Source organism: Heptranchias perlo, chromosome 4, assembly GCF_035084215.1.
Source record: "Heptranchias perlo isolate sHepPer1 chromosome 4, sHepPer1.hap1, whole genome shotgun sequence".
Taxonomy (NCBI): domain Eukaryota; kingdom Metazoa; phylum Chordata; class Chondrichthyes; order Hexanchiformes; family Hexanchidae; genus Heptranchias; species Heptranchias perlo.
In genome coordinates, this window is record NC_090328.1 from 119874121 (window position 1) to 119893342 (window position 19222).

General features: G+C 40.3%; 1 protein-coding gene across 1 annotated transcript; it reads left to right on the plus strand.

The window, feature by feature from the left end:
• The first annotated feature begins 3563 nt into the window (after positions 1-3563).
• Positions 3564-18453, plus strand: dnajc25 (DnaJ (Hsp40) homolog, subfamily C, member 25). Its single transcript, XM_067983577.1, has 4 exons — positions 3564-3888; positions 6857-7009; positions 9434-9904; positions 11779-18453. The coding sequence occupies exons 1-4, from the start codon at positions 3574-3576 to the stop codon at positions 11899-11901; spliced, it is 1062 nt and encodes a 353-aa protein (XP_067839678.1). The 5' UTR covers positions 3564-3573; the 3' UTR covers positions 11902-18453.
• The last annotated feature ends 769 nt before the right edge of the window (positions 18454-19222 follow it).

Below are 19222 nucleotides of genomic sequence, written 5' to 3' on the forward strand. Positions count from 1 at the left end.
CTATTTTACCTGGAAGGGATTTTTGGCTTAAGGCACAATATGCTTTTGATAGGAAGTTGAATCCAAGATTGTAATATTTTACTAATAGGCAAAGTTCCAGCACCCTTTTTTAACAAAGAAAAGGGCTGGTGCAGTTGCCACAATGGGTTCCCTTGAATAGAATGGACCAGTCATCAAAACTGTTATCTTTATCAAATTGAGCCAAATAGACAAGTCGTTAACACATTCAAATGATCCCAGCATGAGTCCACACCTGCTAAATTGCAGCAACTGCCTTGCCTATGAGTCCAGTAGGGATCCGGGCAGAAACCCACTCTTGGGAGGGTGCTACCTGGTTTGATCGGTAGCATTACTAGCCAATCCCCGAACAGGAAGGGAGTCAGAGGTCAACCAATCAACTTCCTGTCCAGGTAGGGAACAAGAAAGGGGGTCAGTTCATAGGGTCGCCAACCCTCTAGGAATTAAGGATTAATCTCCTGGACACTGTTGCAAGCAAACCCAGGAGAAAAATCATAAGGACATTCAAAAAAAGTGTGTTTTTCCATTTATTTTTAACACTTTCATTCATTAGTTATAAAAGTTTTGATGGGGAGGGGGAGAAAAAGGCTGTTTGACTGGGTGGGGTGGTTGGAGGTCATGTGATGAAACCTCCAGGAATACAGCCAATCAGAGTTGGCAACCCTATCAGTTCAGCAAGGTCCGGGCAGGGAGTCCCACTTTTACCTTGCAAGAGAAAGTTCTCCTATGTTTAAGCTCAGATTCACAGAAAAGGCTGACTGGAAAAAAGTTAACTCACTAATATTGATAATGTGATATGTTTTATTACTTTTTTTTTCTATATCACAAGGAGGGACTGAATTAAGTTGAAGTAAGCTGAAATTTGCTATAACTGTTGCTTTTTGTTCAATTACATGCGTAAAGTAACGATGATTTGTGTCTGACCTCATCTCACTACAGTGTTAACCATTCCACCTGACAGAAGATTGGAGAAGCATACCTGGAGGAATATCCAGTTTATATTGTAACTGGGTTTCATTGTTAAGCCCCTAGGCCACACTTTCATATGACTAGATGTCGGGCAGCAAAGGTTAAAACTCCTGATATTAACTGAGATGCGATCTATTTATGGGAGAAACTAGTGATGCTGAACACGTGACTATCTAGAACAGACCTGAAATTTAAAACATTTCTGTGTGGCAAGAGCGGAGAGGTCAAGTGTTTTTGCAGTATTCTGTAAAGTGAAATTCAAGAATGATTTGAAGTAATGTAGCATTAAAAAAAAAATTCTCAAATTGAGACTTCCAGTGCAATGCCAAGACTAGCAAAAATTAGCACAAATTTTAAATGACTCCAAGATGAGCTGCAAAAACTTTATTCTAGATACAACTGTTATAGTATTAAACATCTTATGCACTTGGAAGATGCTAAACACTCCCCTGATTCACATGGCAGCATTATAGACATAGTGAAACACCTGATACTGAGGCTTTTATTATCTCTGTAACCTCCTACAGCCCTCTGAGATCTCTGTGCTCCTTCAATTCTGGCCTCTGGTGCGTCCCCGAATGGCTTTGCTCCACATTGGTGGCCGTGCCTTCAGCTGCCTAGGCCCTAAGCTCTGGAATTCCCTCCCTATACCTCTTCGCCTCTCTACCTCTGTCTCTCCTCCTTTAAGACGCTCCTTAAAACCTACCAAGCTTTTGGTCACCTGTCCTAATATCTCCTTATGTGGCTCGGTGTCAAATTGTTGTGAAGCGCCTTGTGATGATTTACTATGTTAAAGGCGCTATATAAATGCAAGTTGTTGTTACTACTGAATCCACTACTCTACACTACTAGATGTCCCCTTTGATCCTCAAGTGCCCCTTGATAATTAGAGACATTCTGTTGGGTTCCAGAAAAAATACTCATAATCATTTTTTTTTGTTGGGAAGATTGACCCCTAGCAGGGCGTGCCGTATAGGAATGTCAGTGAGAGGGAGGGTCGGGCAGTTGGGGCTGGAGGACGTGACAAGTGCCTCGATGGTCCCTTCAGAGAATACCGAGAAAGGCAAGAGAGACTCAAGCCTGAGACAGTAGCAGGAGTGTAGGAAGGTAGTGGAATAGTGAAGGGTTTGGTCAGGTTCTTGAGGGGGTGCAGTGCCCGTGAGGGGAGAAATGAAAGGAGGGTAACAGGAAGGGGAGGAGACAGGAGAGGACTCCAAGAGGGGTAAAGTGAAGACAGGAATATCATTGAAAATATCAAAAATCTCGCTGACTTGTTACATTTGTAACACACATTTTATGCTATTTAGATTTTGTGCTTTCTTTGAATGTATTTTCTGCTGCAGCTTTATGGATACAACATAGGTCATTTTTCCCTTGGGGGGGAAGAGTTCTGTAAAATGACAATTTAGGGAAATTATCAAGAGAAAAACATTATGATGTGAATTCAAGTAACTGACCCCTTTGGACTTCTGATCTCCCCTTATTTGGACTCAGTGACACAGAGCCCAACTATTTGTACAAGGTGCAAAATGCACCTTGTTTCTGTTGAAGTTAATGCTAGCTCAGGTCGGCTGACTCCAATAGCAACCAATAAAATTTATCATAGCAAGACCAATACATATCCAGCTATCCACTCAGCAAGGTAAAGAAAGAACTTGCATTTATATAGCTCCTTTCACTACCTTAGGATATCCCAAAGAGCTTTACAGCCGATGAAGTACTTTTGAAGTGTTGTAATGTAGGAAAAGCGGCAGCCAATTTGTGCACAGCAATGTCCCACAATAGCAATGTGATAATGACCAGATAATCTGTTTTTAGTGATGTTGGTTGAGGGATAAATATTGGCCAGGACACTGGGGAGAACTCCCCTGCTCTTCTTCGAAATAGTGCCAAGGGATCTTTTACATCCAACTGAGAACAGATGGGACCTTGCTTTAACGTCTCATTCAAAAGACGGCACCTCCGACAGTGTAGCACTCCTTCGGTGCTGCACTGGGAGTGTTAGCCTGGATTAAGGGGTCAAGTCTCTGAAGTGGGGCTTGAACATAGGAACCAGGAGCAGGAGTAGGCCATACGGCCCCGCGAGCCTGCCCCGCCATTCAACTCAATTTTTCCACCAGATCCCCATAATCCCTTGATAAGAACGTACAACCTTCTGACTCAGAGGCGACAGTGCTATCCGCTGAGCCAAGGCAGACACCATGAGAAACGTCACTACAATTCATTCATAATTTGAAACAAAAATTTAAACAACCACCAAAAAAAAATCTTCACTGCACTGCCTGAAAGGATGGTTTTGAAGCAGATTCAATAATAACTTTCAAAAAGGGAATTGGATAAACGCTTGAATGGGGAGGGGGAATAATTGGATAGCTCCTTCAAAGGGCCAGGACGGGCCGAATGGCCCCCTTCTGTGGTTAAAGAGGAACCAGGAGACGGTTGGGTGCGCGCGCAGGAGTGAACGGACGTTGGGGTTTGAAATGGTGACATGTCTCACGCGCCGCCCCTCCCCCCCCCCCCACGTGGGTTGTAGTCGAAGCGTGGGCATTGCGCATGTCTCATTGACGTCGCAGCGAGGCTGCTGACATGGCGGCCGCGGGGAGGCAGAGGGAGGGGATGCTGCTGCTGGTCCTCCGTCTCTGCGCCGTCTCGTTCGTCCTGCAGTCGGGCTGGCTGTTGGGCCGGGCGGACGGCCTGGTGGAAGGGCTCTACTGCGGCGCCCTCTCCTGCTACGACGTGCTCGGCGTGACCAGGGACTCCAGCAAGAGTGAGATCGCCCGCGCGTACCGGCAGCTGGCCCGACGCTACCACCCGGACCGGTACAAACCGAGTGGGCCCGAGGCCGAGGAGAACCCCGAGGAGAAATTCTTGCTGGTCGCCACCGCCTACGAGACTCTGAAGGTCAGGAAGGGGAGAATGGGGGTGGTGGGCATGGGGGTTTGGGCATGCACTGGGCTGGCACCCCACACCCGCTCGCTTCACCCTTAGTGTTGCTGCTGGTGGTTTTGTTTGCAGGCGTCAGCAGAAGAAGACATGCATCGCTCACAGCTACCGTGATCGTTAATTTTAATACATTTGGAGCTTGTAGTGGCCGGTTGAATAAAAAAACTGCTTTGGCTTGCGGGGGAAGATTGCCAACTGTCACTTTTAGGGAAATCATATCTCAATTTCTCCTAGATCTTCTAATGCACTCAAAAGTCTTCAACTTAGAAGTTAAACTATTGACCTTTTTTCCCATAATTGCCATTTGTGCAAATACTGTTAAAGCATGACATTGTAAAGTGTGTGCAATATTTCATTCACTGCTTTTTGTGTTCTAGTAAGAATGATTTTTTTTTTGCTAATATACAGCAGTTTCAAAGCATTTGCCTCTATTTTAAAAGTGTCATAAAATTCCTATGATTCTTCATTTGGCAAATTTCTGATTTTGGAAAGTTTGTGGAGGAGAGGTTCTGAGCAGAAGTACTTGTATGCAGAAAGAGGAAGAAAATCTGAAGTTGAATGACTCTGCTCGTTGTCGTATATGTCCTAACGGCTTACTCGTGTAGTAATGACAGAGGTGAAAGAGCAGATGTTATGGGGAGACAAACATGCGTGTTTTTAAAAAAAAATTCTTGTGTTTCTTCCCCCCCCCCCCCCGCCTTCCTTCTCGTGAAAGTATTGGCCCATTGCTGGGTTCTGTAGACCCCAGGCACATTTGGTACATTCCTGAGTGGTTTATTGTGTAAGCCTTGACATGTGTGTTGACTTGCCATTTGACCTGGGAGGGGGGAGGAGGAGGAGGAGGAGAATGCTTTGACAGTGAGGCCTGAGCTGGTCCACATGAGCATTTCCAGCATGGGTCATGCATCGATCTTGATGGGAACCTTAGATGACCTTCCTAACCCAGATGTCTCAAGGGCCAAATAGTGACTTTCACATCCTCGATGTCCCAAAGCACTTCACAGCCAATGAATTACTTTTGATGGACAGTCACTGCCACATTTGGCTACATAACAGCCAATTTGTACACACCAAGGTCCCATGAATGGCAATGAGATAAATCACCAGTTAATCTGTTCTGGTGGTGTTGACTTAAGGGATAATTGTTGGCCAGGGCAATAACTTCTTGCTCCTCTTCAAACAGTGCCATGGGATCTTGTACATCCACCTGAACAGGCTGACAGGACCTCTGGCAGTGTAGCTCATACTGCAGTGAATGGTCAGCCTAGATTATGTGTGCAAGGTCTGGAGTAAGGCTTCAACTCCCAACTTCCTCAGAGTGCTATCACTGAGCGAGGCTGAGTGGTAGTACCCATACCACCATCCCAGCTGAGATCAGCTAACTCAGCTCAAACTGGAGGTCAAACCTCACACTGCCTTAGTTTATTTGGATCTCGCCTCCGAATTGTTAACCTCGGGTTGTTAACTTTGACCTTTTTTTAAAAAGATAATGTGTAGAATATATTAAATAGGTGGACCTTTTTATAGGGAATAATTTAAACAGTTCTCACTTTGTGGGCATTTAGGTTATGACTGGTAAATGGAATGCAAATGAGAGTTGCTGAAGATGTTAAGGCTGGTCCTCACGGAGAACTGCTGGAGTAAAACCAAATGCAAGAATGTGATGATTACTACAGGCATATTTACAGGCCGGAGAAGAAACCAGCCTTTTTCTTTTGAACTCTTGTATGCTTAGGAGTGGGCCATTAATCCAGAAGTTATGGATGGAATACCAGCAGCAAACACTGCCCTTTATATGTACATGTTGAGTTAATTATCACCTGCTGATCCATGCAATATTGCAGTGCAGATTCACCAGAATGATACAGGGGCTAAAATGGTTAAATTATTAGGACAGGTTGGCTTGTATTCCCATGAGTATAGAAGATTAAAAGGTGATCCAACTGAGGTGTTCAATATGATTAAAGGAGTTTATAGGGTAAATGGAGAGAAACTATTTCCTCGGGTGGGGAAGCCCAGAACAAGGCGGGCATAACCTTAAAATTAGAGCTAGGCCGTTCAAGGGTGATGTGAAGAAATGCTTCCTGACACAAAGGGTAGTGGAAATCTGAAACTCTTTTCCCCCAAAAAGCTGAGGCTGGGGGTCAATTGAAAATTTCAAAACTGAGATTGATAAATTTTTGTTAGTCAAGAGTATTAAGCGTTATGGGACCAAGGTGGTTAGATGGAGTTAATGTACAGATCACCCATGATCTAATTGAATGGTAGAACAGACTCGAGGGGCTGAATGGCCTACTCCTGGTCCTATGTTCCTAATAGGCTTTGTCAAATTCATGACTTTCCAACTTCTGATCTAGTATAACTTCTCCAAGCTGTCTTGTGCTTTCAGCAATTACAAGGTTTACATTTTAAGACCTCTGTCATCGTTAAAGTTTCTCTGTTGTTACACTAAAATCAAAAATATTCTCAAAAGTAGGTAATTGGGAACTGTAGAATAAAGTAGAAAATAGATTTTTTTTTTGTCACCTTTTGTTCATTTTCTTTTTGGAACATATTTCTAAAGTACTTTGGGAAGAATATTTAGCTTTATGAAATACTTGCATTTTTTTAAAAAGTGCTGTTTGAAAAGAGAAGCCTGTACTGCAACTGTTCCATTAGTGTGTTTTATGTTTGGTGTTAGTACTGTATTAAATAGATAGATTTGAGACTGTAAGTGGGGGAAACTAATTCTGCATTTCTTGCTATACCTATCTGATGTTTTTCATCCTACTCCTTCTGTTTCTAATTAGTTTATTATAGAAAATATCAAAATGCAGGTTGCATAAAGTTTGGCACTTTTTAAGGCAGTTAGCAATTTGTAATATGAGCTTAAAATTGTGGAACAGTTAATAATGCTGCCTTTTGTTTTTAACCCCATTCCTTAAAGGATGAAGAAGCCCGGAAGGATTATGATTACATGCTTGACCATCCTGATGAATTCTACAGACACTACTATCATTACTACAGGAGAAGGCTGGCACCCAAAGTGGACGTCAGGATAGTTATAATGGTCACAGTCTGTGCTATATCACTCTTTCAGGTAAAATAGTTATGTAAGAATGTGTTTTGCAGTTACACGCAAGTGCAGCACAATTTGAACTATGTTTTGAGGTATGGGTGAAGTAAACTGCTGAGCCTCAGCATGTGCATAAATGGGATGTTTAATAGATCCCAGTCAGTCGAGCCAATTTCTGCTGACATAATCTTGTCAATAAGATGTTCCTCAATTATCTGACTGCCACTGTCAACTATATTTGCTCATATGTTCCACTTTATCAGATAACATAGGCAATTGATAGGGACAATAATTATAAATTGCTTTGAGAATTGATCTCTTGATTCTTATGCTTGGGTAGAATTGGTGAGGTGGGCTTGATTGACTCCATGTTCTGATGCCTGAGCTACTCTGTACATTAGCTCAGAGGAATTGCATGTTGCCTTTCATCTGTAGCTGTAAATCTGAAGCTCTTTCAGCTTCCAAGGTAGTTGTTATTCATGGGATACAGTGGTTATAGCAGCCCAGAGGTCATGAGTTCAAATCCCACCATGACATTGTGAAATTGGAATCGGAAGGAAAGGGGTATGACATATTAGTGAGGGATTCAAGAAAGTGGTCAGAAAAATTAATGACTGATATAAATGAGATGGAATGAAATGAGGGCCAACATGGTGCCCATATTCAAAAAGGGAGACAAATCAGAAACTGGCAACTATAGACTTATCTGTCTTAATTCAATTCCTTGTAAAATAATGGAATTGATCATTGGGTGTAAACTTGAAGATTATCTGTACAATAGTAGCTTAGTAAACAGCACTTATCATGGACTCAGAAGAAGATTCTGCCTGACCAATTTCCTTGACTTCTTTGAGGAAGTGACACCTCAAGTGGTAAGCCTTAGTTCCAGAATGCATTTGACAAAGTTTCCCACAAAAAGCTATCGGTTAAGCTTAAAGTTGTGGATATTCAAGGTAAATCTTGGGTATGAATAAGAAATTGGCTGAAGGGTAGTAAGCAACGGGAATTTGTTTGAGGATATAGGGAGAAGTACTGAATGAGGTGACCCAAGAGAGAAGATTTTATGGAATTTGAGGTGTGTCAGCAATAAGTGCTCTCTTGGGATTCAGAGTCTCACAAAGGCCATTTTGGGACAACTACTGTTTCTAATTTACATCAATGACTTGGACTTAGAAACCCCATTCAAACTGGTCAAATTTGCAGATTATAGTAAAGAAGGAGGGGCTGTGGAATTGGAGGAGGCGGCAAAGAAATTACAGAATGTGCTGAGCAGAAAAATGGTAGATGAAATTTAATACCGTGTAAAGGATTGACTGTCGGAAGGAAAAATGGGCAAAATGAGTACTCCGTGAATGGTGCTGAAGCAGTTAGCAGTTCAGGATGAAGTTGAAAGGGACTTGAATGTCTTCATAGACTTGACACTGAATATGTCCAACCAATGCAGAGCAGCAGTTGACAAAGCCAAGAGAATACTGAACTAAATAGCCAAAATAGTAGGATAAAGTTAGAGGATGTTCTGATCAAACAATATGGTTCTGTGGTCAGACCACACCTTGAGTAATGTGTCCAAGGCAGACATTTGAGCATTGGAGGCTGTGCAAAGAAAAGCCGCAAGGCTGAATCCTAGTGTTAAAGGTCCTAGTGTATGAGGAAAGATAGCAGATTCATGGACTTTTCAGCCTTGAAAGGAGTTGTCTTGAGAGGGATCTAGCATACGAAGCTAAACGGCACAATAAAGATAAAATTACTTTAAAGTAAACTGAAGGGGTAAGACAAGGGTCACATATTCAAAGTAATAAATGGCAAATTTGGGGGTGATATCAAGAATTTCTTCACACACAAGCGATGAGCACATCCAGATAAAATAGCAAAGGCGAGTAGGGGATGTTGGGATCGTTCTGTGTGAATTAATTAATTTGGGCTAAATGGCCTTCCACATCTATAATTATTTTGTCATGTGTATGGATGTTTGCAGATTCTCACTGATGGCCCAGTAAGATGATGCATTAGCCTGTTACTGTTTAAACATGTCCCAAGACCTCAGGGTCGAATTAGATTAATATGGGTGAAGATTGCTGTCCCATTCAGATGCAGAGAATAGTTTGCAAGATTGTAGCAGATTTTTTAAAATTTGCCCATTACCATGCTGTAAGTAAACTCCTATCATACATTTTTTTAAAATTGTCAGTCATTGTCCTTTCCCTACACCTCATGAGCAATGTGATGGGAGAATAACTAATTAAAATAAAATGCATTGGTATAAAAAGTGAGTAGTTTTCTTTTAGCTAGTATGGTATTCAGGAATTTAGTTCTTGGTTGTAGTGATTTGTGACTGAACACAGATTGGGGGCTGTTCTATTTGTAAAACAATGACAGTATTTTAAGGCTTTAACTGGTAGTTGTCTGCGTTGCACTGTGTGTATTTTTGAATTTTTGTTATTGTTGCAGTACTACAGCTGGTGGAGCAGTTACAGTGAGGCCATTCACTATCTCACCACTGTGCCAAAGTATAGAATCCAGGCTACAGAAATTGCAAAGCAGCAAGGTCTACTCAACAGAACTAAAGAGAAAGGCAAAAACAGACGCTCTAAAGAAGACATCAAAGAGGAGGAAGAGGAAATTATTAAAGACATTATCAAAAATAACATTGATATTAAAGGGGGCTATCAAAAGCCAAGGCTATACGACATACTCCTTTTCCAGATACTTTTGTCTCCTTATTACATCTGTCGATATATAATCTGGTACTGCACGTGGATTTACCGCTTTCACATAAAAGGGGAAGAATATGGAGAGGAAGAGAAATTGTATATTATCCGAAAAAACATGAGCATGTCACAAGGCCAGTTTGATGGTCTTGAAGATCATCAGAAAGAGACTTTTCTTGAGAGGAAGCTGTGGTTAAGGGAAAACTTTGAGGTAAGCATTGCATATTGTAATCTAGAGCACAATGAATTATGTAAAACGTACCAAATAAAACCCTGGTCTTTAAGAACTGTAATCATGTGGAAGTAGTGTAATGATACTTTCAGTCTCGAATATTTGTGGCATTGTGTATGGTGCGCCTAAAAAGGGAGGAAAAATTAAGTCAAAGGATAGTGCGAATTGACAAGTGTAAAATTTACGCAAAGCACCTAGTTGTTTTAAAAGCTTTGCATCCTCTTCTCACGTGTTGGTGGTATCATACTGAACAATTTTGCTAAAAATAATGGTTATAAATTTTTACTGACTTAAATTTTGCATTTTGTTTCTTGCTGCATGGCTTCCTTGAAAGAATTCATCTTGTACGTGGGAATTTTTTTTTTCGGTCAGTTTTGTCACCTTTCCTGGTCCCCTGAAGTTGTTCACTCCTTTGCTGAGGTGCAGTCAACAGGTGACAATTACTTTCTAGTAATTTGCCCAAGTAGCCATTGCTCATGTCTGACCCTTGACGGTGACTGTCGGCAGGCATTTCAGCTTGGGAAGGGGATGTGGAGGGAAGGGATTGCGTCCTAGCCTGATACTGTCCTTCTCAAACATCCATGTGCATACGTTTCAAAGCAGGATTCACTGGATTCTGCTCGAGTGAGAACCCTGGCTCTTTTTTAATTAATTTGTGGGATGTGGGCATTGCTGGCAGGGCCAGCATTTATTGCCCATCCCTAATTTGCCTTTGAAGGTGGTGGTGAGGCGCCTTCTTGAACCGCTGCAGTCTCTGTGGTGAAGGTACTCCCACAGTGCTGTTAGGTAGGGAGTTCCAGGATTTTGACCCAGCAACGATGAAGTCAGGATGGTCTGTGACTTGGAGAGGAATGTGCAGGTGGTGGTGTTCACATGTGCCTGCTGCCCTTGTCACCTCTACCACCTAGAAGGACAAGTTAGGGAGGTGCTGTCAAAGAAGCCTTGGCGAGTTGCTGCAGTGCATCCTGTAGATGGTACACACTGCAGCCAAGGTGTGCTGATGGTGGAGGGAGTGAATGTTTAAGGTGGTGGATGGGGTGCTAATCAAGTGGGCTGCTTTGTCCTGGGTGGTATAGAGCTTCTTGAGTGTTGTTGGAGCTGCACTCAACTATTACACTCCTGACTTGTGCCTTGTAGATGGTGGAAAGGCTTTGAGGAGTCAGGAGGTGAGCCACTCGCCACAGAATACCCAGTCTCTGACCTGCTCTTGTAGCTGCAGTATTTATGCGGCTGGTCCAGTTAAGTTTCTGGTCAATGGTAACCCCCAGGATGTTGATGGTGGGGGATTCGGCGATGGTTATGCCGCTGAATGTCAAGAGGAGGTGGTTAGACTCTCTTGTTGTAGATGGTCATTGCCTGGCACTTGTCTGGAGCGAATGTTACTTGCCGCTTATCAGCACAAGCCTGGATGTTGTCCAGGTCTTGCTGCATGCAGGCACGGACTGCTTCGTTATCTGAGGGGTTGCAAATGGAACGGAACACTGTGCAATCATCAGCGAACATCCCCACTTCTGACCTTATGATGGAGGGAAGGTCATTGATGAAGCAGCTGAAGGTGGTTGGGCCTAGGACACTGCCCTGTGGAACTCCTGCAGCGATGTCCTGGGGATGAGATGATTGGCCTCCAACAACCACTACCATCTTCCTTCATCCCTTCTCTAGCCCAACTGTACAGTGGCTAATTGTAACACCTGTAGTGCTGGCCCTATTTGCGATCGGCAAACTCAGTACAAACCTTAGCCAACCCTGACCCACCTTGTTCTGTCTGGCTTAGCTATTCGCTGGATCAACTTGGTGAGCCAAATGGGAGCAGCATACATGAGGATTTAATAAGATTTTTTTTTACATTTTAGGTTTATAAGCTGGAACAAGAGGAAGAACTTAAAAAGAAAGTAGCCTCAGATCCTCGGTGGAAACGGTATCGACGGTGGATGAAAAACGAGGGCCCAGGGAGGCTAACCTTCATAGATGACTAAATACCTCTGCCTTACACCACTGTTTACTACAAATGTTTTTTTATACAAAAGAAAACCTATTTTGATAATGGAATTTGAATATAATTGATCTAATAGCTCAGGATTCAGTTTATACAATAGATTTACAGCCCTACAACCATTTAGGTTCATCCAAAAAAAAAATGCGTTCCCCAAATATTAGTGGAAATGTGTACTGATATTTAATGAAGGGTCTGACTACATTATTTCTGTTATCCAAATTATATTTTTGAACTATAAGGACTAAAGTGGACAGATTTTTTAAAAAAAAAATCAATGGTTGCTTATTCACTTTATATATAAATATATTAATATATAGGGAAGATGTAAATTGCTTTGTCAGTGGTTAGTTAAATCATTGATTCTTGTTCACTGCAAAGTTTGTAGTTGTAACTTAAAATGTCATAGAAATAAAAATCAAAATGTGAGATTTGACCATTAATGGTTATTTAGCTTTCTGGGTGGAATTTTAAAAGGTAGATGTTCCAGACCAGATGGCAGAAACTCTTGTGGTGCCTGTAAGTTAGAGCTAATGTTATATATATTAAATAAATATGCAGCTGCTAAATTGCATGCAGCGGGTTTGTGAACACAGATGCAGGTTACAGTTTGTATTAATCTTATTTATTGCTTGCATCCCCTTTGTACACTGTTCACGTTTGGATGTAATCATTTTTACTTTTTTAGTTGTCTAATTTGATTGATAAGTCTCAATTTTTTCAGATGGCAAGCTATAAGTGTTAGCTGTTGGAGCTTTTCTTTTGGTCATCTCAGTTCTCTTAACCTTGCCTCTTGGGAAGGGCTTGATAAGATTCTTTTTAGTTTCCTTATGGTTCCATGGGAACGTCTACTGAATTAGACAGTTTCAAAAGAGAAATGGCTACTGTTCTGAAGTTTTGATACTTATTAAAATAACCATTTTACTTGCCCTCATTATAGTCTCCTCCCACCTGTTGCACTATTTTAAAATGGATGTTCATTTTGCATTTTTGTTACGCACTTGTGCTTGGTGCCTCAATGTGGCGTTTATAAAAATACATTTAGCATTATCATTTCAGATTGAATGAATGAATCAATCTGGGCAGAAGTATGGACCTAAGAACCCTAGTGTTATGTGGGTGTCACTGTAAAGGTACAGATAATAGCCCAGTGCCAAATGCCCAAGCACAGCTGATCTTTTTTCTTCATGAAGCATGGATGTGATTGAACCTGCGACGTACTAAGTTAGTGCCTCCAGTTCAGCAATGCAGTTATGGATATGGAGCAATGAGTATAGATGATCCCTGGTAGCCACAAACTAGTTTACTAAAATGTTACGGTTTTATTAAAATTTCTAGATGTAGCTACTATACATCTCAACTATATGTTTGGGTCAAGATTGTGTTTTTCTAGACTTGTATCTATTGGTATTAGACAAAACTGGATTAGATAATAAAATAGAGTTTATTCAAAGCTACCCATCCTATTGTATGTGCCTTCCTTAAATATCCATCCCAAACCTAAAATCTTGAACAAACACAGAACATTTTTCAGTTGTGAAGTATTTTTTTTATCCTTGTGGCTTTAGAATGGGATATCAAAATCAATTGTCTTTGAAAAATGAACCTTTTATTAATTTAAAATACAAAGCTTTGAAGGTACAAGGATGCCTTTTTGCCATTTTAAAAACAAATAAAATTGCCACTGTTTCTATTTTTAAGCTTTATGAGGAATAACATCTGCATACAAAATACAGAAGCATGCATTAAAAAAATAAAGCACAACTGATGGGTCAAAATGTCACTGACAACTCAGTCTTTGTGTAATGTAATCCTCTGTAGATTTATGCAAACCCTTTTAATTGGGCGATAGTCTCCTTTCAGCAGCAGGCAGAAACCTTTACAGTGACACTTTTAGAAGTGACAGACTTGTTTTATACCAATCATATTGAAAATACTTTATTGGAGGAAGAGGGTAGTTGAATTATATGTTGGGTGAATGTAATTTTGCTTTACTGGCGAATAGAAACCGCTAGATAAGCACATGATGGAGAAAGGAATAGAAGGATATGCTGATAGGGTTAGATGAAGTAGGGAGGGAGGAGACTTGTATGGAACATAAATGCCAGCATAGACCAGTTGGGCCAAATGGCCTGTTTCTGTGCTGTAGACTCGATATAAAATTAATTTCTATTCATTAATAAACAGCAACTAGGTTTCGGTTTTGGATTTAGTGCATAGAAAACATCACATGCAGTTCACAAAAGGTGTTGCATTACTAGTTTTATATTGAGAATAAAGCTCTCAAAGATTGATTATCTCAAGCCTGAGATTTATTACTACCTGTAATCCCCCCTCAATAAGTAAAAGAGAACAATACAGAACCTCACAGAATATTATTTTCTTTTAGGGAATAATAGCTGTCCTCACACTTAGCCAGTACCTGAGCTATACAGACCAAGAAGGTTCCAGGTTCAATCTCTAGTCTTTGCGGAGTTAACTATTGGGGGATGTATAATTGCCACAACACCCCTGGGTTAGAAAAGAGAAAATGAGTTAGGATTTCTGCTGCGGACTACTGTTCAGCCACCCCTGCTGGAAAGTGCCCTGTGTGGATAGAAGGATTAGGCTGAACTGTGATACCCCTATCTCCCCTCAAAAGTGGCTGTATCCTGTTGACGTTCTGATCAAGGTTTACACGTGAATAGTGACCACTTGGGCAACAAGTTTAGTGGAACTCTTGGCTGATATTTGTCCCTCAACCAACATCACTCAAAAAAAAACATTTGGTGGTTATCGCGTTACTGTTTGCGGGACCTTGCTATGCACAAATTGGCTGCGGTGTTGCCTACTTTAGAACATTGACGACACTTCAAAAGTGTTTAATTGGCTGTGAAGAGCCTTGGGACATCCTGAGGTCGTGAAGGGCACTACATAAATGCACATTCTTTCTCACTGTACCCCAGCAAGGAATCAATGCCTTGGGTGGGAGAGGAGAAAATTGGTGGAAGAAATAATTGACAGAGTAGCAGAGCCAGGACTTTGTTCTGAAGTTGTAAATTTGACCAAAGCTTAAGTGAGGCACGAATTTTGAATTCCGAGTGTCTGCCCTTGAAGAGCTGCTTGGCTGATTTTCTTCCGTTTCATTTTCTCCCCTAAGTTTTATCATTGGGATTCGTGGCTTCAATTACTAATGCTGAGTTTTAACAATTATTTTTGTGGAGTTTGTAAGATTATAATGCTAAACAGGGTTTGAATACCAGTTGCAAAAGAATGAATTCAATGTGGTTAGAATCATGCTCTCTCTTTCCCCTCCCCCCCCCCACCATTTGCTTTTATTCCACTTTATACTGAATTTCGATTCTTGAATTATTGCCAAAATGAATTGCATCAGGAAAATGGGTCAATACTGATGTTTGTCAAAATGAAATTACTATACTATTCAACTAAACTTTTTCCTGATGAATAATGAATGAAGGGAGAAATAAACAGAGACCCTTGGGGCTATGGTGACTTCATTAGAGTACTACTTGTAGAGTAAACCAGCATCTGACCCATTCTTTATTTTTGTAGATTTGTGTGTAATATTGGCTTAGTGTCATAGAATGTCACATTACAGAAATGGCACAGAATATATTTATGGACTTTTTCTAAATAAGAGTTTAGGATGTACGTTACAAAATTCTGTACTGCTACACCATTTGGAGGTATTCCTGAAAGATGCACCTGATCTGTTGAGCAGGTTTTTCCTTACAGTTGTTAAAGGTTTTATAGTTGAGCAAGTGGAGATTTAAGTGCTGCTTGATTTTCTAAACTTGGTTCAGTGAATTCCCCATTTTATAAATACTTTCGTATGCAGTAAATGTATTTACTGAATGTTTGTGTAAATCTTATTTTGGGTGAATGCTTAAAATAGTTTCAAATATCTAAAAGCCCTTAACATTGCATGTTTACACATTTAATGTTACTCTAAACAAAAGATTGCTCTGTTCCGTATTTGAAGCTGACATTCTATTAAAGAAAAAGGAGGACTGTAACTGAAGTGTAAAGAACTTTTTTCCCCCCCCTGTTCCATATAATTATTTAACAACTTTTCTTTCCAGAGCAATTCTTTAATAGAAGGAAAGAGCAATATTCCAGTTTAACAAAGGGAAGTCGGCATACTGCTGACTTCAGCTGATGAGAATGAGATTCTTGCAGAGAGTATCTACTAATCTGGATTCTCGTGTAGCAGGATTTGCTGAAACTCTCATCCGTGCCTTTGTTACCTCCAGGCTCAACTATTCCAATACTCTGCTGGCCGGCCTCCCTCCGTAAACTTGAGCTCATCCAAAACCCGTATTATAACTCTCACCAGGTCCCATCACCATCATGCTCACTGACCTACGTTGGCTCCCGGTCCAGCAATGCCTCAATTTTAAAATTCTCATCTTTGTGTTCAAATCCCTCCATGGCCTAGACCCTCCCTATCTTTGTAACCTCCTCCAGCCCTACAACCCTCTGATCTCTGCGCTCCTCCAGTTCTGGCCTCTTGCACATCCCTGAATTCCTTCGCTTCACCATTGGTGGCCATGCATTCAGCTGCCTAGGCCCAATGCTCTGGAATTCCCTCTCTAAACCTCTATACCTCCCCTCCTTTAAGTTGATCCTTAAAACCTACCTCTTTGCCCAAGCCTTTGGTTACCTGTCCTAATATCTCTATGTGGCATGGTGTCATATTTTGTCTGATAACGCTCCTGTGCAGCGCCTTGGGCCGTTTTATTGCTTTAAAGGTTCTATATAAATGCAAGTTTTTCTTTTAAAGTCTTGATTGCGATCTGACTTTTTAAATGCATTTGTTTTTAAACTATAACTGCACAATTTGGCATTCAAAAAGGGCGTCAGAACATTCTATTCCCCTCCGCCACTGAGATTTAGCTTAGCTTTTGGGGAGAAATGTTGGGTTTGCCTTATTTGGAGAGACGTTATACATACAGGATCACGTATGAATTTCTCAGGTGGGATACCGTAAACATTAGAAAAATGTTCACATTTTGTATATTGTCAAACTTGAGCATTGGAAGGACTAGTGTGTCCCATGTGTATCTCTAACAATGTTACATTTAGATGGGCAGAGCTTTGGAGGTGAGGGATGTTCGGGATATTGCAAGAATGTATTTTGCATCAACATTGAGCCAGTTGCACAGTTGCAACACCTGGAATGTAAGCAGCTTGAAACTCATTAGATATAGTGAAGCAGAGCCAAACCCAGTGGGCTAGGGTATGTAGAGTCTTTGCTTGCAAGCTCCATTCACAGCATTACACAAGCATGAAATCACATTTTAATAAAAAAAAGGTATCTAGGTTTTTATGAGGAAGAATTATTCGTCCTTCCTCCCTAGTGCAAATATTGTATTGTATTTAAATTTGTGCTCACACCTATTAGCACAAAGTACCTCCTGTTTCCAATTAACAGCAGTAACAATTTAAACAAGCTGCCTCAAGAGAACTGCAGTAGATCTCTAAAATGTATGTACCTGACAGGTAAAACATTGATGTTTCACTGATGGCATCATCACACAAGACCTTGAGATTTCTTTTGTAGTCTTTTGGTGTGGTCTTTATATTTCTTCCATTCTCTTGGCGTTCTTGTGACTGATGCAAGTGATTAATGCAATAAATTGTGTAATTCATGTCAGCATCTTGTTGCAAGACCTCTGCTGCTGTCTCTAATGCAATTGTTTGTGTCTGATTTTCTGAACTGGTCCAGTAGTACTGTTTAAGTGTTTTTAGTTTGTGTATGCCTTATATATTTAAATTAGTCATTAACTTGCTGAAATTGTATTTGCTTTATCTGAATCCTATTAAGAATATTGTGGCATGCTTTCCACAAATACATTTCTTAAATCTTAAGTGCTTTTAATTTGTAAAATGTAAATTTCTCTTATGTATAGAATTCTGAAATCTACTTTGTTAAAGGCCTGCCATTAGACCAGCTTTGAAGCCTAATCCTAGCTGATGCATCTGACATATTAAAAACTCCTACACATTCTTTTCTAAAATTCCTTGATCAGATTTGTTGCAACATAAACCTTAATTATACATAATTCAGGTACATGAGTTCTTTAATCGGAGGATCTCCATGATGTGTTTATGCATTTCTAGGTGTGTATATGAGGAGAAAAAAAATCAACAAATTTAAAGTAACTTCTCGCTAGTACACTTTTTTATTGTTCTACACAGAAACTGGTGTAGGATTTATTTGAATATCCATCTATAATGTTCTGAAGTGGGCAACCATATAGTTTACAAGTGAAAACTTATTTTGTGGACATCGGTATTTTCGCACCAGATTTTTAAAAAATTACACCATTTGAAATATCACAAGCATGCTGTTTGCCTTCAAGGATTAAAACACCAGCTAAAGTAAAAGTTTAGTAATCTTGTTGCTGTACCTGGTCTACTGCAAATAACGACACTGGATTGTATGTTAGAAGTTTGTTACTTTGGGAGAAAATTGTTTTACCACGTGTACTTGTCTTTTCAAAAGTTTTAAATAAAGTAGTATTTCTGAGTATGTGTTTGAAATTGTTTAAAATGAAGATGTTATATCATGTGGACTGAATATTATATTAAGTGCGATTAATTTTTTTTATCATTGAAACTTAGCTGAAGGGGTAAATCATATAGTGCACAACACTGAAGTTGAAAAGAGCAGGAGAGATGAGGAGGTAAATCCAGAAGTAATGGTTAGTGGTACAAAGCTTGAGTTTTAATAACCTGTAGATTGTAGTAAGAGAAGATTTAGCGAGGTAAAGAGTTCCACAGTTTTAAGATCCTGAGGGAGTTTTAAGAGTGGGAGAATATTCAGTGAGCCTTCATGTCAGCACCGTTTGGATGGAAGGTGGAAGAATGTATAGGATGACCTATCTGAAGCTTAGAAGAAAAAGAAATGTTTAGAGGAGCAATTGCCATCATTGTGGTAAAATAGACAAATGTATTAAAAAAAGACTTGGATTTATATAGCGCCTTTCATGACCATAGGACATCCCAAAGTGCCTTATAGGTAATTAAGTATTTTTGAAGTGTAGTCACTGTTGTAATGTTGGAAATGTAGTAGAGGGAGGTTGGAGAATTCTGATCATTCTTACATGATTTCTGAACCTGGAACTTTTTTTCACTCCCTAAAATCTTATGTTTCACCTGTATTTATACCGAGTGATAGAAGAGATATTTACCGTCCTCCCTTGTGTCAGATTTCTTGGGCCATTAGGCAACATATTGAGTAAGATTTCTTAGCATACCAACCAGAAGGTAGAGAAAGAGATATTTCAAGTATTCAAATT

Excerpts from the sequence above, each read along its gene's own strand:
- dnajc25 (XM_067983577.1), top strand. The coding sequence starts at position 3,574 with ATGGCGGCCGCGGGGAGGCAGAGGGAGGGGATGCTGCTGCTGGTCCTC. Across the intron at positions 3,889-6,856 it reads CCGCCTACGAGACTCTGAAG|GATGAAGAAGCCCGGAAGGA; the intron begins GTCAGGAAGGGG and ends CATTCCTTAAAG. Across the intron at positions 7,010-9,433 it reads GTGCTATATCACTCTTTCAG|TACTACAGCTGGTGGAGCAG; the intron begins GTAAAATAGTTA and ends TTATTGTTGCAG.